The sequence below is a fragment of the Berghia stephanieae genome, chromosome 1 (genome assembly GCF_034508935.2).
Source record: "Berghia stephanieae isolate SIO BIC M18660-M18661 chromosome 1, UCSD_Bste_1.3, whole genome shotgun sequence".
Taxonomy (NCBI): Eukaryota; Metazoa; Mollusca; class Gastropoda; order Nudibranchia; family Aeolidiidae; genus Berghia; species Berghia stephanieae.
In genome coordinates, this window is record NC_088360.1 from 131,879,243 (window position 1) to 131,902,520 (window position 23,278).

The 23,278-nt window shown below is 35.8% G+C and overlaps 1 protein-coding gene across 3 annotated transcripts; it reads left to right on the forward strand.

Annotated features, from left to right (window-relative positions):
- The first annotated feature begins 5,202 nt into the window (after positions 1-5,202).
- Positions 5,203-22,396, forward strand: LOC144963216 (cell division cycle protein 20 homolog). 3 transcript variants are annotated; one of them, XM_078897036.1, is made up of 11 exons: positions 5,203-5,300; positions 10,801-11,035; positions 11,927-12,030; positions 12,727-12,877; positions 13,789-13,914; positions 14,358-14,551; positions 15,640-15,734; positions 16,272-16,506; positions 17,981-18,106; positions 18,515-18,632; positions 20,439-22,396. In XM_078897036.1, the coding sequence occupies exons 2-11, from the start codon at positions 10,801-10,803 to the stop codon at positions 20,621-20,623; spliced, it is 1,569 nt and encodes a 522-aa protein (XP_078753162.1). In that variant the 5' UTR covers positions 5,203-5,300; the 3' UTR covers positions 20,624-22,396. The 3 variants fall into 3 exon arrangements, with proteins under 3 accessions (XP_078753162.1, XP_078753163.1, XP_078753164.1); XM_078897037.1 differs by lacking the exon at positions 5,203-5,300 and adding an exon at positions 9,470-9,879; XM_078897038.1 differs by lacking the exon at positions 5,203-5,300 and adding an exon at positions 9,506-9,718.
- Positions 22,397-23,278: the final 882 nt, after the last annotated feature.

Consider the following 23,278-nt stretch of genomic DNA (forward strand, 5'->3'; position numbering starts at 1 on the left):
GGATAATAAAAATTCGTTATCCCCAGACAGGTGTCTGGGGATAACCAATTTTTGTTATCCCCAGACACCTGTCTGAGGATACTATCCCCAGATGCAGAAAAGTGAGTGGAGCAGGCACTTATGTTGGTAACAACAAGATATGAAGTGAATAGAAAAGTGCCAGAAGACAATAGAGAATAAAAATTTTTTTCGCGGCGGTGGTGGGGTTTGAACCTGCGACCTTATTGGTACGACAACTCCGCCTGGCAGGTGAGAGCGTGGATCTACCGTGTGAGCTATCCACGAACACAAAAATATTCGTTTCAAACTCAAAGTCATTACTAGATCCCTCTCTCATCCACTTCTTGAGACCGCCGATTCGTTCGTACACCACCATCGCGAATAATTTTGACCAGCAGTTAAGCTTAATAGCCAATATTCTCAACACAAACATATAACATAGAAACGATTGAGACATTGAGTATGCTCCGGTGTATGGGGTGAATTTTTAATTCAGAAAAGTGAGTGGAGCAGGCACTTATGTTGGTAACAACAAGATATGAAGTGAATAGAAAAGTGCCAGAAGACAATAGAGAATAAAATTTTTTTTCGCGGCGGTGGTGGGGTTTGAACCTGCGACCTTATTGGTACGACAACTCCGCCTGGCAGGTGAGAGCGTGGGTCTACCGTGTGAGCTATCCACGAACAAAAATATTCGTTTCAAACTCAAAGTCATTACTAGATCCCTCTCTCACCCACTTCTTGAGACCGCCGATTCGTTCGTACACCACCATCGCGAATAATTTTGACCAGCAGTTAAGCTTAATAGCCAATATTCTCAACACAAACATATAACATAGAAACGATTGAGACATTGAGTATGCTCCGGTGTATGGGGTGAATTTTTAATTCAGAAAAGTGAGTGGAGCAGGCACTTATGTTGGTAACAACAAGATATGAAGTGAATAGAAAAGTGCCAGAAGACAATAGAGAATAAAAATTTTTTTCGCGGCGGTGGTGGGGTTTGAACCTGCGACCTTATTGGTACGACAACTCCGCCTGGCAGGTGAGAGCGTGGATCTACCGTGTGAGCTATCCACGAACACAAAAATATCGTTTCAAACTCAAAGTCATTACTAGATCCCTCTCTCACCCACTTCTTGAGACCGCCGATTCGTTCGTACACCACCATCGCGAATAATTTTGACCAGCAGTTAAGCTTAATAGCCAATATTCTCAACACAAACATATAACATAGAAACGATTGAGACATTGAGTATGCTCCGGTGTATGGGGTGAATTTTTAATTCAGAAAAGTGAGTGGAGCAGGCACTTATGTTGGTAACAACAAGATATGAAGTGAATAGAAAAGTGCCAGAAGACAATAGAGAATAAAAATTTTTTTCGCGGCGGTGGTGGGGTTTGAACCTGCGACCTTATTGGTACGACAACTCCGCCTGGCAGGTGAGAGCGTGGATCTACCGTGTGAGCTATCCACGAACACAAAAATATTCGTTTCAAACTCAAAGTCATTACTAGATCCCTCTCTCACCCACTTCTTGAGACCGCCGATTCGTTCGTACACCACCATCGCGAATAATTTTGACCAGCAGTTAAGCTTAATAGCCAATATTCTCAACACAAACATATAACATAGAAACGATTGAGACATTGAGTATGCTCCGGTGTATGGGGTGAATTTTTAATTCAGAAAAGTGAGTGGAGCAGGCACTTATGTTGGTAACAACAAGATATGAAGTGAATAGAAAAGTGCCAGAAGACAATAGAGAATAAAAATTTTTTTCGCGGCGGTGGTGGGGTTTGAACCTGCGACCTTATTGGTACGACAACTCCGCCTGGCAGGTGAGAGCGTGGATCTACCGTGTGAGCTATCCACGAACACAAAAGTATTCGTTTCAAACTCAAAGTCATTACTAGATCCCTCTCTCACCCACTTCTTGAGACCACCGATTCGTTCGTACACCACCATCGCGAATAATTTTGACCAGCAGTTAAGCTTAATAGCCAATATTCTCAACACAAACATATAACATAGAAACGATTGAGACATTGAGTATGCTCCGGTGTATGGGGTGAATTTTTAATTCAGAAAAGTGAGTGGAGCAGGCACTTATGTTGGTAACAACAAGATATGAAGTGAATAGAAAAGTGCCAGAAGACAATAGAGAATAAAAATTTTTTTCGCGGCGGTGGTGGGTTTGAACCTGCGACCTTATTGGTACGACAACTCCGCCTGGCAGGTGAGAGCGTGGATCTACCGTGTGAGCTATCCACGAACACAAAAGTATTCGTTTCAAACTCAAAGTCATTACTAGATCCCTCTCTCACCCACTTCTTGAGATCGCCGATTCGTTCGTACACCACCAATCGTTGTCTCAATCGTTTCTATGTTATATGTTTGTGTTGAGAATATTGGCTTAAGCTTAACTGCTGGTCAAAATTATTCGCGATGGTGGTGTACGAACGAATCGGCGGTCTCAAGAAGTGGGTGAGAGAGGGATCTAGTAATGACTTTGAGTTTGAAACGAATATTTTTGTGTTCGTGGATAGCTCACACGGTAGAACCACGCTCTCACCTGCCAGGCGGAGTTGTCGTACCAATAAGGTCGCAGGTTCAAACCCCACCACCGCCGCGAAAAAAATTTTTATTCTCTATTGTCTTCTGGCACTTTTCTATTCACTTCATATCTTGTTATCCCCAGATGCATGCAGCAAGTGGGCAGAAAGATTTTATGCAAAATGCCAAACTAGGCGTGAAAAATACCAAATATTCTGGAAAAAATACTAGTGGTTGTGTCCCAAAACAGTTAATATATCAAGTGATATTTAACACAAGATGAAAGTAAATAGTGATCAAATGTCAAATCCAGCTCTTTTAAAAAAAATATTTTACAGCAAATGGATCAATTAAATTTCTTTTGTTACTTTGATCTGAAAACGTCAAACTGGCAATTCGACTTTTTATTTTCAACCAGGAAGAAAGTTGTTAATCATCAAATCTGTTCATAGTCCACCAACCATTTAAATTTTCATTACCAACCTACCTGTTAACTTTATTGATCATCTCTTTGTTTCTATAATTTGCTCATTCTGGCCACAATTTTGGGGACGACCGGGAATAATTTTTATGTCGCGGACGAATTCCTAGGCCATGGTGTTGTTCGCCCCAAAGCCCAAAACCCACACCTGTTATTTTCCTGTCTGCTCCGCACAAGACAATACAATTTAGTATCACACGTCCACAAAACTAGATCCAACAACATATTTTTATTCGAATCAGAGATGAAAATAACCTACCAAAACAAGGAAGCAAAAATGGTGGAAATATGTTTAGCTCACACTCATATATGAATTTAAAATATTCCGATAGCGGTGTGGATAGGCAGCTCAGTGGGTAAGGCCACCTTTCATTTTACTCCTTTTAGCTGCACAGATTCGACCCAGTCGCGACCGCCCCCCCCCCCCCACTCATTTTTTTTTTTTTTTTTTTTTTTTTTTTTACTTTTCTTTCTTTCTTCCCAATTGATTTTCATTGTTTTCACTTTTGTTCCGAGTTCCGAGCAAGAGTTTTTTTTTAATCAGTTGAATTTTTTATTTCTCCGATAATATTATTTCATTATTTAATTTGCTCTAGATCTATTATTGTTTTTTTTTGTTTTGTTTTGGTCAATGATAATAATAATAATAATAATAATAATAATAATAATAATAATAATAATAATAATAATAATAATAATAATAATAATAATATAATAATAATAATAATAATAATAATTGTAATATTTGTTATTATTATTATTATTATTACCATCATAATCATTATTATATTATTATCAATAATAGTATTATTTTTATTATTAATACTCTTATTATCATACTATTACTATTATTATTATTATTATTATTATTATTATTATTATTATTATTATAATTGTTATTATTATTATTATTATTATTATTATTATTATTATTATTATTATTATTATTATTATTATTATTATATTATTATTATTATTATTATTATTATTATTATTGTTAACACTATTCCCTGCTCCGAGGGAAATCTCTCTCTTTTTTTTTTTATATATATTTTGACCTAAACCATAGAGTTTTTTGTTTGCTAAACCTTTATGTAAATGTTCCGTTTCTGAGCATGAATTTCTTAAATTGTTTTTATTTTTAAAACAATTATTGTTTTTATTTTTAAAACAATTATTGTTTTGTTTTTTCTCCTCTATCTGACCATTTGGTCGCTCTCTGAATATTTCTGTTTGTTTGCTTTTTAATTATTTATTCTTTTAAGACACTATTTGAGATCGGAGTGGGGACGAATATATTTGCTAGAAACTAGAAAAAAACAAGAGAGAGAGAGAGAGAGAGTTTAATAATAAAAAAAAGAGGTGGGGGAGGATGGATGGGACATTTATCCCTTTCAACGTACTGTAAAAAGAAGACGATATTTAAAAAAAAAAAAAAGTGACGTTACCAGGATTCGAACCCACAACGTCGATTATGGTCAAACTTCCAGGGCAGACGACTAAACCATTCGGCCATGACACCCACTTCGAAGTCGACGCATATTATGTATATGTAGTAAGAACTGATTTTAATGTTGGTTAATTTTATGTTTTTATAGATATTTTATTAACTTTCCTTATTTCTATGTGCATCTGGAAACATTCCATATTCTGGAATGTGGATGATTGTTTAAAAGAGCGGAGTTTCAAATATGCGTCTGGGGATAATGAAAATTCGTTATCCCCAGACAGGTGTCTGGGGATAACAAATTTTTATTATCCCCAGACAGGTGTCTGGGGATAATCACAGCGTTTCAACAAGGGTCAGTGTTGTTAGTGTTCGAGCAGTCGAGCAGCTGTGTTTTGTTTTATAAACGATGTTTTCAGCACAGAAGATTTAGAAATGCTACATTAGCTCATTTAGGTATATTATAGACTTGTTCGTATGTAAGGAATATTATGTTCAAGCTTGCCTCACTCATATAATCTTATCCAAAAAAAATCATCATATCGAACAATTCTATGAATTAAATGACAAAAATCAACCATTTTAAGGATTGATATCCAAAAGTTCAAGAAATCTCTTGTTTGAGGTTTTATTTGTAACAAAATCAACAGTGCACATTTATTGACTCTTGAAACGTTTATAGGTGTCCAGCCAATCGAAAGGAAATGATAAAACTGAGTTGTCCAATCAGCTTGAAGGAGAGAAAAGATAAACAAAATCAGCACTGAAATCCGATGATAGTTACTTCATACACTTGTTCATAAATTAATGTGAAGGTAAATAATTGTACGCTTCGAACTAAATTTGTTTATAGTACCAGTCTGACTAATTCATATTGTGTAGGTATCCTGTTTGCGAGTCATCCCGACGAGTTTTAATTTTATTTTCACAAGACTGAAAATGCCAGCCCTGACTCGTTGCTGAGGACGCTCTGCTCTTCTGCTGACCAACGCTCTTCTGTCTGAATATAATCAGGGTCCATAGTCATAGTAATGACAACAAAATGAAAAACCTATCAAGGTTTTCAATGTTCGCAATCCACCAATGCACAATAAGTTACGAATATTTATCTTGCTCTGTCCGAGTACGGGGTCAGTGGAGTGGGGAGAGTGAGAGTCCACCAGATGATACCTGGATACCTCTGTATAGAGCTTTTAGACTTGGTGTAGTCTCCTTCGCTCCTCCTCATCTATTAATGATTGGACCAATTTTTATAATTGAACTTGTTTCCTAGGGTGTTGCTTATCTCCAACTCTGCTTTGAATTTATTCAAATTTTTTGCTGATACTGTGGTTTCTTGTAGTTTATTCCAGTTATTTACAATTCTAGATGAAAAAAAGTTCCTTCTTTCATTTGTTTTAAAACGTTCTTTTTTCAGTTTCTTGCTGTTTCCTCGTGTCTGAATGTTCTTGTTTGGTTTAAGGAATCCTGCCTCTACCCTGTCTATTCCCTTTACTATTTTTTTGTTTGGATCATATCTCCCCTTCTTCTCCTGTAATCTTAGGTCGGGAGATTTAATTCTTTCAATCTCTCACAGTATGTTGTGTCTTTCAGGTGTGTGATAAGTTTTGTTGCTCTCCTTTGCACTCTTTCCAAACAGTCTTTGTCTCCCTCAAACTTCGGATACCATATGCAGTTAGCATATTCCAGCTTTGATCTAACCATAGTCTTGTAGATGGTAGTCATGTGTTTTGTTTTCAGATTCTTGAAATTTCTTTTCACTATTCCGAGTGTTTTACTAGCCTTAGATTGAACATCTTTAATTTGCTTCTTGAAGTTTAGCTTCCTATCAATAAATACTCCTAGGTCTTTTTCCCCATTGGATTTCTGCAGGGGTTTTTTTTTCATTATATAGTTTGCTTCTCTGTTGTTTTTTCCAAGGTGAAGAACTGCACATTTATCTACATTGAACTCCATCTGCCAGATTTCGGACCATTCTTCAAGCTTTTTCAAATCTTGTTGTAAGGTGTTTCTTTCTTCTTCTGTATTAGCTACTCCATAGAGCTTAGTATCATCGGCAAAGATTTTACATTTAGATGATAGATTGTCTGGCAAGTCATTGATATAAATCAGGAAGAGAACTGGTCCCAGTACACTTCCTTGTGGAACTCCACTTGTTACCAGTCTCTCTGTTGATGCTGTTCCATTCACTATCACTTTTTGTCTTCTATCTTTGAGGAAATCTCGGACCCATTTGACTGTCTGATCATTAATTTGATACTGTTCCAATTTCTTGATTAGGCGCCAGTGTGGAACTTTGTCAAATGCCTTTCTGAAGTCGAGGTATATGACATCTAAATTGTTGCCTAATTCCAGGTCTCTCGTCCAGTCATCCATTGTTTCAAGTAGGTTTGTTACTGTAGACCTTCCCGCCATGAAACCATGTTGATCTTTGCTGAATAGTTTGTTCTTGGTCATATGATCAACCATTTCTTCTCTAATCAGCTGTTCCATGAGCTTGCAGACGACAGATGTCAGGCTCACTGGTCTGTAGTTTTCTGGATTTTTTTCTGTCTCCCTTCTTGAATATGGCTGTGACGTTAGCTTCTTTCCATTCCCTTGGTAGTCTTCCTTCTTTCATCGACTGGTTAAATATCTTGGTTAGGGGTTCTACTAGCTGCTCTGCTAAGTTTTTTAGGATGTAAGGATGAAGTTTGTCAGGTCCAGGTGATTTACTCTCCTTTAGGTTTTGTAGTCTCTTCATTACTCTCTCTTCAGTAATCGGCCATTGTGTAGTATCTATATTACTTCTTTTAGCAATATCTGGCAAGTTTTTCTGGTTCTCCACTGTAAAGACACTTGCAAAGAAGAGATTTAGCACCTCTGCCTTGTCTTCATCTTCAGATGCCCAAGTGCCATCTTCTTTTTTTATGTCACAGGTTCCCTGTCTTGTCTTCATTTTACTGTTTACATAACTCCAGAATACTTTAGGATTTTCTTTCGTTTCCTCTGCTATCTTGTTCTCATACTTTTGATGCGCTTGTCGGACTATTTTAGTAGTTGCGTTTCTCACTCTTTTGTATTTGTCCCAATCCTCTTCCTTTTTGCTTCTAGAGTATCTTCTATTTACTGCCTTCTTCTTCCGTAATGCCTCTCTCACTTCCTGCGTCATCCAAGGTTGATTTCTTCTCCCAACCCGGTTCCCTCTGCTTTTCGGGATGTTTTTCTCGAAGCATTGGTTAAGTACTCTGGTAAATCTACTCCAGTTGTTTCCTACGGTGTCCTCGATTAGTATTTCCTCCCATTTGATATGCCCCAGTTCCTCTTTCATACTCTCTAGATCAGCCTTCCTATATCTGAGTGTCAGTTTTTCATCTACAGTCTCTGATGTCGCCCTCAGTTTTAGGAATATGGTCGCATGGTCGCTTTTTCCCAGTGGGTGGCTCAATCTTAGGTCGATTATGTCATTTTCTTCCTCCATCAATATCAAATCCAATACGTTGGGCTTTTGGTTTTTTCTCTGTCTCGTGGGTTCTTTTATTATCTGTTGTAGGTAGCAATCTTCAATGGTTTCTATGAAACTTTCCTCCAGGCTTCCCTCTTTTGGTTCGTCCATCCCTTTCCACTCCAGTTCCGGCATGTTGAAGTCTCCCATAATAATTATCTCTGAATGCTTTTTTTGTGATGCTCTCCTTATCATCTCCAACATTCTCTCATTATTTTCTCCTGTGCTATTTGGGCTCCGATAAATCACTCCTACTAGTATCTGACTTTGTCCAGTTACTCCAATCGAGCACCAAGCGCTCTCCCTAAAGTCGTGATCTGTGAGTTCCTCTATGGGGTTAACCTTGAGGTTCTCTCTCACCAATAAGTATACTCCTCTGCCGGAAGTTTCAAAATCTCTGCTAGCTATTATAGTGTATCCCTCAATACCTAACTCTGCTATGGTTGGGTGTGTTGTTGCATTCTTTGGCTTAGCTTCTGTTATTGCTATCACATCAGGATCTTCTTCTTCTGCCATAGCCTTTAGCTCCTCTCTCTTATTCATCACACTGTCTGCGTTCGTGTACATGAACTTCAGGGTATTTTTCATATTCACGTGCTGCCCCTCCTTATCATTTACTGGTACTTCTCTTTTTTGAATTTTCTTGTTGTCTTCGAGTCCTTGCTCAGAAACATTTTGGGCAATTGGACTGACACGTTTCCAATATAGTCATTCCTCATCCCAGTCCCAGTCATTTCCTCCAACATCGCTGTCTCTCTTTCTTATTTGTTCACTAAACTTTTCCCTGAAAATGACCCTTTTCTTATATATGACTACATCTTCCCCTGCTTCTCGTCTTCTCTTCAGCTCCTCTCTTAACTCCTTGGCCTGCTCTCTTTGCATAATTGTTTGGTCAGCTCCAATATACACCTTCTGTAAGCATTCCCGTTTATGGTCTTTCAACTGTTTGCTGTTCCTAAGAGCAGTGTTACGCTGATCCGTTGACATCAGACTTATTTTCATGGGTCTTGGTCTATCTTCTCTTCTGCCCAATCTGATCACTTGCTCTATAGGGTTGAGGCTGTCTTTGTTTCCATGAACCTGCAACTCTTTGAGTACCATTTGGGCTTTTCTTATATCTTCCTTGTTGTCGCCATCTTTAGCTTCTGGTATGCCATACATAATTACATTCTTCACTCTCTTAGCCCTTTCATTTCTCTCCTCTTCTAGTTCCAGGTTCTTTTTCACCATTGCCTGCTTCTTCTCCTCAGTTTCATTGATTTTCCTCATTTCATTTATATCTTGTCTTACTCTATCTGACTTTTCTTCTGTACTTCTCTTGAGTCTCACCTTAATCTCACTCGCCTCAGACATAGGGTAGGCCTCTATCTCATCCTTTGCTGTTGATTTCACTATTTCTATCATCTCCTCTGTGAATTCACCTTTTTGAATGATATTCACACTTTTATCTACGTCTTCTACTTTTTTCCTGAGTTTATCTACTTCCTTTTCAAGCTGCATGAAATTGCCCAAGAACTTTGAGGCCACTTTGTTGCAGGACTTAGAGCAGTAGTAATGCAGCAGCGGACATTCTTTTTCTGAGTCTTTCTTCAACAGTTGATAGGTGTCATCATGATAGTGATGGATAAGGATATGGAATAGGATAGAAGGTCTAGTGATAGAAGTGTGTGTAAGATGGAGAGTCAGAATCGGAAGAGTCAAGTCTCAGTGAGAAATAACTCGGAATCTCAAACCGTAGTCTAGCCGGGGGTAACTACACCTTGATACTGATACTGTCCATGAGATTCTTGGGATCCTTCTGTACTGTACCAAAGAACAAATGCATCTCTTTTCCATTTCCATGTACTTTTGTAAATCAAAATCACAGTCACAGGATTGACTTTCATGTCATTGACTGACAACTCCTGAAGGTAAGGCCGTACCCAATCAGCGATCATCGACAGTGAATGATCCAAGTGTGTCCCATTTGAATATGGTGTTCTGCAATGCGTATTCCTTGGTCCCACTCTCTCTCTTTAAAAAAAAAAATATATTAATGGCAGATGCTCCTACTCCTAAATTGAAAGTTCGCCTTTTTTGCAGATGGCACAATTGCCTACTTGATAATAAAATCACAAGAATCACGCCTTGGGAATAGAGGCACTGCATGGAGTTTCATCCAGAGAAATGCAGTGTAATTTCCATCTCTTGAGAGCAATCTTCAAGAATTACATGCGATTACAAGCTACACAACCACACTTTATAGCACATAAAACATAAGCCAAATATTTGGGAATAACTATAAAATTAAAATCCGATTTAAAATGGGATGAGCACACTACAACAACATCACAACAAAAGGAACTAGGACCCTGGGTTTCTTTCAAAGTTATTTAAAAATTAAAGATGAAATAAAATCATTAGCTTACAAGTCATTAGAAAATTGGACCACAAATTGAATACGATGCACTGTTTGGGACCCACACACAAAACACCTTGTTGATAGTCTGGAGGCAGTACAGAGATGAGCTGATCATCTTGTAACGGGCGAGAAATTATGAGAAAACATCAAGTGTGAGCAGCATGATTGTAGACTTGACATTGTACAGACAGGATTCAGGATGCATCAATCTTATTGCAAAATATTTTCACTGCATGATCTAATAGTTAATAGACTCAGTTATTTTACAAGCAATGTTCAGTCAATGGGCTAGAATATCTTTTTGGTAAAAATTTGAGTGGGCTGTCAGAAATTAACACTGTGTTGTAATCTTTAAATTAAATAAAATATTTATAATTCAATAAGTTCAAATTTCTTTACTTTTCTTTCTCTGTGAATTTATTTACTAAAGATGGCAGAGCTCTATAACTTGGAGAATGCAGTGAATGGTGCATTACGTTTGGATGCTCCACTGCCACATGAAAGGCCAATGGGCAGATTAACAACAGCAAAACATGAGGTTGTGAATGCTTCCTATAATCTGTCAATGAATACAAGTAATGTTTCCTCTAAAACACCTAATACAAAGAACAAGTCGATGAATGGTGGAACAACTCCCTCAAATAAGAAGACCCCAAGCTCAGCAGGTTGGTAAATATTTCATTTGAATTAAATGTTTAATTTAGAAATGACCAACATGCAGATATGGGGGCAGAGTGGCTCAGAGGTACGGTCTTTGCTTCGTACCCAAAATGTACCAAGTTCGATTACCCACCTCGTTGGGTGGCCTTGAGCAAGTCACTTTGCGGCTGACACCTGGGTTATTCCAGTCTTCCTTTGGAATAGACCCTAAAGACTTATTTCCTCTTGGGGATGAATAAAGGAAATTTTATTTTATTTTTTAATCTGAAAGGATTAAAAACATCGTAAATAATTACAATAGATAGTAGAGAGTTCAGTGATACAGTGTCCCATTTTATTCTTGTAACCAAAGTCAAGTATTGCTGAACATGGTCATTGACCAGATGGGTCGCAATGAACTCTTAAAAAAACTAAAAACTAGCCCCGGCCCACGTCCCCTAGTTAAGGCAATTTACTTTACATGCATTTCCCCACTCAATATCCACATGTGAAAATGAATGACGTTTAGTAGTGGCAAACTTTGTAATTATTGAAGATGCCCGACGTGTAGTTTTTACTGTGTATTGAATTGACAATGAGTTCCACATCACCTGTTGAGAGGGAGAGAGAGAGAGAGAGAAGGGGGATGGGTGGATTTAAGCATTGTGAAGTGCTCAATCTTTGAGAATGCACAATATGAACTTTTCAATGAATACTTATTAAGGGTAAATTGATAAGTATTGGGCCTCCTCCTACTTGGACAGAAATCATCTAGAATAATTTGATGTTTTATGGAATGTGATTAAATTTTGTTTGTCAGTTATTTTCAGATAAGTGTCCTGCTTTGCAAGAAGATAGGTTTGAAAAATAAATGAGAAATGTCTTGATTGATTTTTAAACATTCCTCGTATATTTAGGAAGGAAAAGAACGCCAGGTGCAAGAGGTTCAAAGACTCCCTCTTCAGCTGATCGATTCATACCCAACCGAAATACAACATCATTTGAACTTGCACATTTTATGGTAAATTAAAAAAATATATATATATATTTATTATTACACCAAATGATATATTAAAAAAAAAACAACTTAATAGCAATAGTAAATTATTTTTCAGAGCATCAATTTACACAAAAATGCCTGGTTTAAGCTTTTTTTTGCTAGCCTCTCTTTATCCAGCAGTTGTATACTTATGATAGGGTTATCTAATATATTAGATTATTTAGATATATAAGAAAAGAAAAAAAAATTGTATCAGTTCTCATTTTCTGTATCAGGCAAAACTCTATGTCTTAAGAGTATCTGAATCATGTAAATCATTTTAAAAAATAAAATATTTCTTCCTTATTATTTGATGTGGCAACACAGTTTATTCCAGGGTTTCTCTTGCCTTTTCTGTCCTTCACAACCATAAAGCAATAAGCTTTTTGGTTGAGAGCCAGAGTTTATTTCAGTTTCTGTTGCTTTAAACAGTCAGGAAAAACCCCTGCCCACATCCCTGTCTCTTTGTCTGAGAATTGTGTTTACTGTCATTTGCACCAGTTGAGACCCCTATCCCCTTTATTGTTATTTTTCTGTGGTAAGCTAAGTGATAGTGTATAATAAGTCAGTCATTCACGTTTGTTTTTTCTAATGAACGAACTCAAAATCAAGAGTAACAATTTTGTTTTCGATCAATGCTTCTGTTACTAAGAATAATTTTTATTGATTTCCTGGCAGCTTACACAGAGCAAGCAGAGCGAGGAGGAATTTGCCAAAATGAGTCCATCTCAACAAGAGTACAAAAGGATCATGAATGAAAATCTCAATGGAGATCTCCTCCAGTCAAGAATTCTCTCCTTCAAAGAACGCCCTCCTCAGGCCCCAGGAAGTAAAATGAATTGATCATTTGTACTTTTCTTTTAAAATGTTTTCAGTAGCGTTCTTGGTATCAAACTAATTGTTTCAAATTCAAAGAGACTGGAGCATAGTCTGTTTGCTCACTTGGTGTTATCATTAAGACGAACTTGGATTAGAATTAAAAACAGGAATTGTTTTTCCAATAACTTTTAAATATAATCAGTAGCTGAAGCCATTGAGACATCAGCTATTTATATCCATAGATTTGTTTAGACACAATACATACATATACAATTGTTTTATGGTTGCTTAGTTGTTTGTTTTTTCATTCAGATAAGGATATTTTTTCAAATCAAAATTTTAGGACACACCAGTAATTTGTGGAAATATTATTAATATATAATATTATATTATATATATATATATAATATAATATATATATATATATATAATATATATATAAATATATATTTATATTATATGATTATATAAATCAAATTTCTATTACTACACTTCTCATCAAATCCAAGGCATTTTAATGTGAATATTTACATAAATAAGTATTGGAAATCATGCTCATTGGGTTGATGCAAAAAAATCTTCTCTAAATTTTGTATTTGATGGCAATGTTTTAGTAAGTCCTGAGTAACATATAAAGCTTGTGTGAAGCCAGATATATAGTCAAATTGTTAGAACACTCACCATATTGAATTAAATTCGACTTGTTGAAAAGAAAATTCAATAAATTTCATTGTTTACATAAATATTCCAGTCGTAACTTTTATTTAACAATTTGATTTTAATTTTTTTTCTTTTATTTAGTGCAAAAAATCTAATAAATTTCATAGTATTCATTAATATTTCCCAACATGCATTTTAATTGTTTCCAACCTTAATTTTTATGTTATTTTTTAATTAATTAAATTTTTTTTTCTGTTTAAGATGCAAACAACATGCGTGTCTTGTACAGTACAGGTAAAATGTATAACAGTAACAAAAAGACAACGAGATACATACCACAAGTACCAGAAAGAATTCTTGATGCACCGGACATTTTGGACGATTTTTGTGAGTTGATGTTTCTGATATGCTTCATGCTTATCTTTATCCAGGGAGATAAAAAAAAACCCCAACAAAACCTGCTCAAAAGATTTGGTCTTTCATAGATCTATTATATATATATTGTGTTATGTGAATAAACTTGCTTAATGGTCTATATTAGTATCATTCAATTTAAATATGTAAATTTTCTTCACCCTTATTGGTTTTCTTTTCATTTTAATGTACATGAACTTTATAACAGCAGTTTTGTGTAATTACTTTTGTTTTGTCTTCATTAAAATAATCATAATTACAAATCTTTATCTGGATGAATTTCCTTTCATTTTCGACCATGTGTTTTTAAGATTTTGAAATAGTAAAAGCTTCAGTTTCTTAGGGGTTTTGTTTGTTTGTTTGTTTTTGTTTTTTGTTTTTTTGTCTCATTCACTTTTAACATTTTTTGTTGTCAGATCTGCGTTTGATTGATTGGTCCAAACAGAATATTCTTGCTGTAGCATTGGGCAATGCCGTTTATCTTTGGAATGCTAGCGACGGGAGTATCACACCCTTGACGGAAATGGAAGGAGAAGATTATATCAGTTGTGTTAACTGGACAGCAGACGGCAATCATTTGGCATTAGGAGTTTCTTCTGGCAATGTAGAGGTCGGCCATATTTGTTGCTCTCATAACAGAATTAAAATTATCAATTTTTTGGGGGTTTTTTTCTAGATTTAGTTTATATATTTTTATTAATCAACCTTACTTCTTCTTCTTCTTCTTCTTCTTCCTAATTTTCTCTCACCTCAACATTTTGAAGATTCTACAGGCTTTTGCTTTGTTCTTTCCCTGGATAATGAGATATTCCACTGCCTCACTTTGACGATATGGAGGAGTAGCCTACATGTCAGCATCCACTCTTGAGCAAGGCACTGTTAGAATTCAAGTGTGCAATACTGCCGCGAAATTTTTATTCTCTCTTGTCTTCTGGAACTTTCCTACTCACTTCATTTCTTGTTGTTATCAATATAAGTGCCTGCTCCACTCACTTTTTAAAAATGAAATGATGTTTTGAAAACAATTAATTGATTTAAATCCTTTTTCACTGGATCTCTATGGTGACTTCCAAAGGTCTAATAAGAGTTAGGACACAATTAATGATATAGAAACACAATATTTTTCTCATTCTTTTTTTTGACTTGTTAACGCAATGTTTTTGAATTATGAAATTATCTTTTTGTGGCTTGGTTATACAGAATGATGGATAGAGTGGCTTTGAATAAAAGTTATTCATCAAAAAGTGAATGCAATGAAATTCTTGTAGTTAAATCAAGAGATTACAAACCACGAAAATTAATAAAAAGTAACTTGAGTTTTATATTTCACAATTTCTATTAAACGAGCTCAATGCTCTTTATAAGGGGTCCCTAGCTAACAGCAACAATTAACATGTAGGATATCACCTGTTAGACGATATTACAATTTTTTTTTTCAGACAGAGACAACGCTGTTAATAGCCAGGTACTCATTTTACACCTGAGTACAGTGAGAGAATGTGAGTAAAGAGCTTTTTTCTTCAAGGACTCAAATATACGTTGTTCAGAGCGGGACTCCAACCCAGGGATCACTGAAGTAGGATGATAATGCAGTGAATTCATTTTATGTGCTTAAGAATTCTCATCTTCCCGGTGTTATTAATAATATAGTGTTACCACATTTATGTTTTACTGATATGACCATTGTATTATCCACAGTTGTGGGATGCCAATCAAAAGAAGAAGCTGAGAACGATGGGCGGCCATGTTGCAAGAGTTGGATCACTTTCATGGAATTCCTATGTTCTGAGCAGGTTGGTTTTATACAAAGGCCCTATTATTTTACAAGAGATAGTTTTATGATATGTGAGACACTCCTGTTTTGTCATTTAGTCGCAACTCCGTTCTTCTAAGATAATCGCGATTGTGTGTATGGTGAGAACAAATGGAAGTGTTTAGGCTTTTGTTTTGATTCTTTCTATTTCTATGTCAAATTCAAATTTAATACTTATCTTTATTTTTTCCTTCGAGCTTCAAGCACCAACATTTTCATTACTCCGTATTCTTCCCCCGAAACGTCCACAGTATCTCTTCGTCTAATAAATCGAATTTTACAATTCAATATTTATCATTATTTTTTCCTTCGAGCTTCAAGCAGCAACATTTTAATTACTCTTTGGATAGGATGTTACTCTTTTGCAAAGTACTGTCTGCCAGATCTTACAAATCTGGCTACCATTCATCATGCAGCTATGTTGTTTTGTGCTATGACACCCACCAAGTTATCAAGACCCCCATTTCTACAAGTAGATATTGTCTTAATTCCTTTTTTTTTTTCCGTACATTTTCAGCGGTTGTCGAAGTGGGAGTATCCATCATCACGATGTGAGAGTGGCTGACCACCGCGTTGCCAGTCTGCAAGGCCATTCACAGGAAGTGTGTGGGTTGCAGTGGTCGCCTAGCGGTAGCTACTTGGCTAGTGGAGGCAATGACAACCTAATCAACATTTGGAGGGCGGGAGCTGGCTCAGTCCTCACAGACACCCAACCAGTTTATACTTTCAACCAACATCAAGCTGCTGTCAAGGTTTGGTTACTTATATATAGAAATAAATTCTAAATTAACCTTTTATATAGCGAAATAATATCCATTAAACGTGCTCAAAGTGCTTTACAAGGGGTTCCTGGCCAACAGCAACATTTAACATAGGACGGGACAAGACGTTTGTTAGGCGATATTACAATTTTTTCAAACAGAGACAACACTGTTAACATTTTACACCTTAGTATGGTGAGAGGATGTGAGTAAAGAGCCTTTTACAAGCGAGGATCAAACCCACGACCTTCCGGTCCGAAAGCGAGTGTCATACTTCAAGACCACATAGCATCAATGCCAACCTTTACATTGATCTGGGGATCCAGATAGCTCAATTGGTAGAGCACTCGCTTCACACACCAGAGGGGCTGAGATTAATCCCAGGTGTAGTCAAGATTTTTTTCTGAGCCCCATTGTCCACCTAACAGTGATTCAGTAGCTGTGTCTGTTAGATCTGTCAGAATGTACCAGCTATCAATCACTGCTAGGTTGTTGATAGGGGGGTGGGGGAAGTTTAGAAAAAAATCTAGACTTCACCCGGAATCGATCTCAGTCCCTTCGCTAGAGGAACAAGTGCTCTATAAACTGAGTTATCAAGAGCCCCAAGTGCATTTAGAGTAAAGGATTATTATTTCAAGTACATATTGCTTTTTATAGGTTTGACAGAGTCCAATATTGTTGTCATAAGGAAAAACTGTATGTGAACTAGTAATTTGTAGACATGCATTTTTTTCCCTTAAGACAGCAGAATGTATCTTGGATACATTCGGAGTCGCAACAGCAATTTTTAAAATTTGAAAGCCCTCTTATATTACAATTTAGGACATAATTAATTGAAAATGCTTTTTGCTTGGATATAATTCGACTCAGCTTCAGTTGCGGGGGGGGGGGGGGGGGGGGGGGCCACAAATCCTGTTACTGCTTATAAATCATTACTTTATTGATTACAAATTTAAGGATAAACTTTATTCATCAAACTATAATCTTTTAGAATTACAAGTGGACAACTAGTAATATTTGCGGCAAAATATAGTCTATTATTAACAGGCACTTATCCATTTTAATTATACTAGCTATACTACAGTGTTGTGGAAATTAACATAGATCAAGACATCTATTGAGTCAATCAAAATTGGTCTGATAATATAGTCTGTAGGTGCACATAAATGAATCTGGCAACAGAATGGCCAGATGGTGATTACCAACATCAATTAACAGAACATGATGCCTTAACAGATTTTATAAAATCAAATCATTTGAGTCAACAGGTGATAAAATTACCCTTATATATTCTTTAAAAAGGTTGGAAGCTACTTGTATATCAATCTGTAAAAAATAGCTTTATAATTTTTAGATTTGCAAATAATTCTGTGTTGGCAAAAATTTAACATTTGTGGTACACAACAATTTTGAACCCCAATCCTTTTTTAAAAAGAATAGATTACTTCTTTTTTGTCTGTTCAAGGCTTTAGCTTGGTGCCCTTGGCAAAGAAATGTTCTTGCATCGGGTGGTGGAACTGCTGACCGACGAATCTGTACATGGAACTGCAATAATGGAGCTGCTCTACAGTCTGTTGATGCTCAGTCCCAGGTGCGTTCTCTACAATTTATTTTCTTTAATGAGAAGTACAAAAATTAATATTTTTGTTTAAGTGGTCATCCAAAGCCATCAGGGCCATGGAGCCAAAGTTTTTCCCAGTAATTATAGCATGAAAAAGATAATAGCAAATGCTTGCTACCCTTTGGATACGATGCTAGTCTATCTCAAAGTACTTTTCACCAGATCTTAAAAACCCAGCTGCGATCTCGCTGAACATGGGGGTCAGAAAGTAATTCTCGACAACACCCCGGGATTGATCTTGGTCCCTTTATTTAAGTGAGAGCACACATTTACAGATCTGTTTCAACAAGTTTATTTAATGTTTCCGTTTTATTGACAGTGATTACAACATTTCAATGACTGTTGCTGAATTATCAATGATTAAAATTTTGTTTTCAGGTCTCAGCTCTTCTTTGGTCTGAAGAACACAAGGAACTTCTATCTGGTCACGGCTTTTCACAGAATCAACTTATCTTGTGGAAGTACCCTGCCATGACAAAGGTTGCTGAACTTACAGGTAGGAATTTAGATATTTCTAACGCACATTAAGTGCATATTGCGCAAAATATATATAAATATTCCTCCTGTTAAAAAATTCTGACTTGAGACCTGCGCTAAGAGAGCAGGAATAAATTATTTCTCTGGCTTCATCTTCAATGATGCCTCATTCTTGAGTGTTGCTACTTTGTAAAGGTGAACAGGGTTTGATTATAGTGTACCAGGTGGCCATGAGAGGCTATATGAAGCCATAATTCCATATCATAAAGTGCAAATTTTGTAACATTGAGGCTAAGCCAGGATTTGAATCTGGGATCTATTGCAGCTGAAGCATAAATCATACCCGAATTTCTGCCTACTCTTTTATGGTCCTGGGGGATGTTTGTCTTTGATTGAGACTTAAGGGTTGTCATCAATCTATATTACCTTTACAAGATTATCAATTTTCCTTACATATACCGAATTCAGTATATTATAAACCCTCAGTATTTTTTCTAATCACTTGCTTAATGGAAAAAAAGTATTACATAATGTCTTTTTGCTAGAGTTCAGCACCCAGACACCGTTCAGTCAATGTGTTTGTGTAAATGTTCAGTTAATTTTTTTCCTCCTGAATTGGCAACCCTGTGTTTACATTACTTTACCTTACCGGAGTTCCGTCTCCCTATAGAGGTTGAATGTCATGAAACCCCATTCTTCAAGCTCAACAGCCATTACCAAGCAGTCAATTATCTTTTTGCCAGGTGTTCCCTCCACATTTCCTATCCAGGACTTCCTTGGTTACAACTCGCTCAATCCAAGAGATTTTTGCTACTTTTCAAAATTGGAAAAAGAATGTATTAAAAATGAGCATGTCCATAGATATAATCTAGTTTAGTTTTATTCAACTATCATCAACGTGTAGAAATTTAAAATATTAGTTTTGATACTACTCCTATAATTTGTCTCAGAAAAATGTAGGTAATTAAAAGGGATGGGATAAAAGTGACCCGGGTAAACTATATAGTCGGTGTTAGGGTTGAGTGAGTTAAGGCAGCTTAAACTTTATTTGTTTTCTGTCTGTTTTCAATTGTTTACCTAAGAATCTTCAAAGCATACACCACTTGGTTTCAACACTTCAGTTGTATGATGTTTCATAAATTCTACGAAAATTATCTCAAATTTCCAGACTCTTCACACCCTCTCTTTTCTTTTTTAAAAACAGTTGCACCATTCGAATGATTTTATCAATCAAAGCAAAAACTGAAAGACACAATAAATAGTATTAGTATCTTATAGTGTTGGACTTGCAAACTTTTAGTAATATTAATTTTAATATAATTGAGATATTTATGTTGATCATATCAACTTTTAAAACAATTTTTAGCATTTTACACATGTTTGTACAACAAATTTCTTTTCTTGCGATGAGTTAGGTATTATTAGTAAAAATAGAAACCAACTTAAAAAGGTTCAAACATACTGCAACGTAGTTGTGGAAATGTGGACTTGTGGTATGACATTCGCTTTCGGATAGGAAGATCCTGGGTTCGAGCCTCACTTGTCGCATAGTTGAGTCCTTGAAAAAGGCTCTTTACTCACATTCTCTCACTGTACTCAGGTGTAAAATGAGTACCTAGCCATTAACAGTGTTGTTTCTGTCGTAAAAATTGTAATATCACCTAACAGGCATCATGTCTCAATCTACATGTTACGTGTTGCTGCCTGTCAGGGGCCCTTTGTAAAGCTCTTTGAGAACGTTTAGTGGATATTGCACTATATAAAAGCTCGTTTTTGTATTGTTTTTTTATAGTTTAAATCATTTTAAGATAACTTAATTTTACAGGCCACACATCAAGAATATTGCATGCAGTTATCTCCCCTGATGGAACAACAGTGGTATCGGCAGGAGCAGACGAGACTCTCAGGCTATGGAAATGTTTTCAAGTGGATGAAAAGGCTAAAAAGACCAAGGCCATAACTGTCCAAAAACAACAAGAGGCTTCAACGTTGAGGTTCCAAATGCGATGAAATTAATGAATGAGAAATCATTAATCATTAACTTCTGCCTGGATGAATCAGACAGTGAAAATTGAAATCCTACATGTTAAATGTTGCTGTTGGTTAGGTACTCAATGTAAAGCACTTTGAGCTTGTTTAGTGGATATTGTGCTATATAAATTCTGATGTTAGAGACAATATTCATGAAGAATACTGGATAGTGTAAATATTGCAGCTCTAAGTTCAAAGACATAAATAACAATGTGGAATTGAATGTAAGCTTCAATTTAATAAATGAAAACAGATAATGTGGACATTTCGGGTTTCCCCTTTATCAATAAAACAGTATGAATGAAATAATATTATCTCATTTGTCTGTAGTGTTTCATTCATCCTGTTTTGTTGATAAAGGGGAAACCCAAAACATTCACATTATCTATTTTCAGTTATTAAATTGAAGCTTACATTCAATTCCACAGTGTTATTTATTACATGTCACAGAGAATGGGTCACTAATGGATTGTCTTCAACAGCGTAACATTTTAAATCTGATCATTTTCATTTCAATTCAATTTTCATTGTCTGGTCAACCTCATTTAATTTTAAACAGATCAAAGTGAGGAGTCCGACTTGTACTCATTTGCAGGTCTGACAGCCCAATTTGTTAGGGGCTCATTATTGTAATGGAACTACTCTCTCTCAAACCATCGCATCGCCCATTACAACAATGTTGCATCAAGCCCATATTTGCGATTGGTTATCAGATATGCAAATATGTACACGTCAGGGGGTTCAGATTCACCATCTGTTTGTATTAACAAATGTAGAAAGAAAAAAGTTATATATTTAGATGATCTTATGATGGTTTTATCCCTTTACATATTTTACATATATATGTAAATGTCTTTTATACTTTTAGCCATCGAGCTTTACCTAATTTTGTTGCATTTCATTTTAGAACGCTATTGTTGTTTACATTAAATAATGTTAACATTTGAATCACTTTGGACAGATTTAGCTGTAATACTGGGGAAATAAAAAGAGTAAAAGTAAATGTTATGTACATTATTATTATTATAATTTTTTTTTTTTTTTTGTCTTATCATGGATTGTGTTGCATTATGTAACACATGGAAGTTTAATACAGTGAAATCCTGATAAAGCCAACACTGCCAGCCCAGAAAGATTGATTGACCTTAACTCACTCAACCCTAACACCGACTATATCGTAGTTTACCCGAGTTACTTTTACCCCATGCCTATTTATTACATTTTTCTGAGACAAATTATAGGCGTAGTATCAAAGCTAATGTTTTTAGTTTTTACATTTTAATGGTAGTTAAATAAAACTATCTATGTACATGCTCCTTTTTAATACATTTTTTCCAATTTTGAAAAGTAGCACAAATTGCTAGGATTGAATGAGTTAAGCAAGATTGACTTTATCCATTAACAATGAAATACACTTGGGTAAAGAATAGAAAATTTGAGACCAACAAGAGGTGTTAACTTTATGTGGATTCCATTGTATTTAAGTTGGGTTTTCGGTTGTTTTTTCTCTCTTTCTCTTTGCTTTATTTATATTTTGTTTTGCATTGTTACATTCCTTTCTAACATTCTTCCTTGATTTTGTTTTATAATAAGTACTTAAGCTACCAAATAATTGCTCGTTAGTGCTGTTGGTAATTGATTATTTTAGCTTTTGTTGTTAGAAGTCTGTTGTTTTAAGATTTATGATTTAGCTTTTTATGTGAAATTACACTTTATTTACATCCATGATGGCAATAAATAATGATTTTATGATACATTTTGTTATGGTGTCTTCTTTAAACAATTGCTTAATAAGCCTAATAGGATAGAGCATCGAACAAACTGATGATTTTATGGTTTGTTTTGTTATGATGAATCGTTTACAACAATAAGGAGGAAAAATTGTGACGTCACATCTACATTTCCGGTTCCAAAATCCTTGGAGGTGTGTATCAGTGATGATAATCTTCAGCGGATCCCCGGGATTTTGGAATTTTCTTTGAAATGTTCCGCTGTTTTTGCAGTGTCAAACATTTTTACTAGCCATGACCAATTGAATTTATTCCTCACATCTTTATCGATACTCGACAAGTCTGAATTGCGATTCACAAAGAGCACATTAATTAAAATAATGTAGCAATGAGCAAACTTGATTTTCAATCAGTTAATGACAGAAAAAATAAATGAAATAAATGTGACTTCTGGCCAATACACTGAATCATTAAATAAGAGAAGTGAATTATCATCATATGAAGAAACTTTGACAGGCGTAGCGGAAAAATCCAAAGACTCGAAATGAATGGTAAATCGCCACAGTATACAGCAAGCTCGCTTGAGCAAAACAATGGCAGAAAACGTCCTAATTCACGCAGGAATTAATTAGGCTACTTACCATTGTTCCTTATAATTAGGTACCCAATCAGTGAAGAAACGGTCAACCAGTTTGTTTACAACGTGAGGCAATCGAGATGTGCTTGTAGCAATCTATCCTAACTTTCGTTTTGAAGGTGTCTACATAACGCACTTTCAGCTTTCGCATTTTACTTTTTCATTCTTTTACACCCCCCCCCCCCCCCCCCCATGTAAATGTGGTCAATTTGGCTTAGATGAACAGTGAAATTTATCGCTCGGCTGCTCAGTTAAATTGGCTACGGT

Bases quoted from the DNA above. Each gene is read 5' to 3' on its own strand.
- LOC144963216 (XM_078897036.1), top strand. From the start codon at position 10,801: ATGGCAGAGCTCTATAACTTGGAGAATGCAGTGAATGGTGCATTACGT. The intron at 12,878-13,788 runs GTAAAATGAATT...TTTCTGTTTAAG, and splicing joins CCCTCCTCAGGCCCCAGGAA to ATGCAAACAACATGCGTGTC. The intron at 14,552-15,639 runs GTCGGCCATATT...TATTATCCACAG, and splicing joins TTTCTTCTGGCAATGTAGAG to TTGTGGGATGCCAATCAAAA.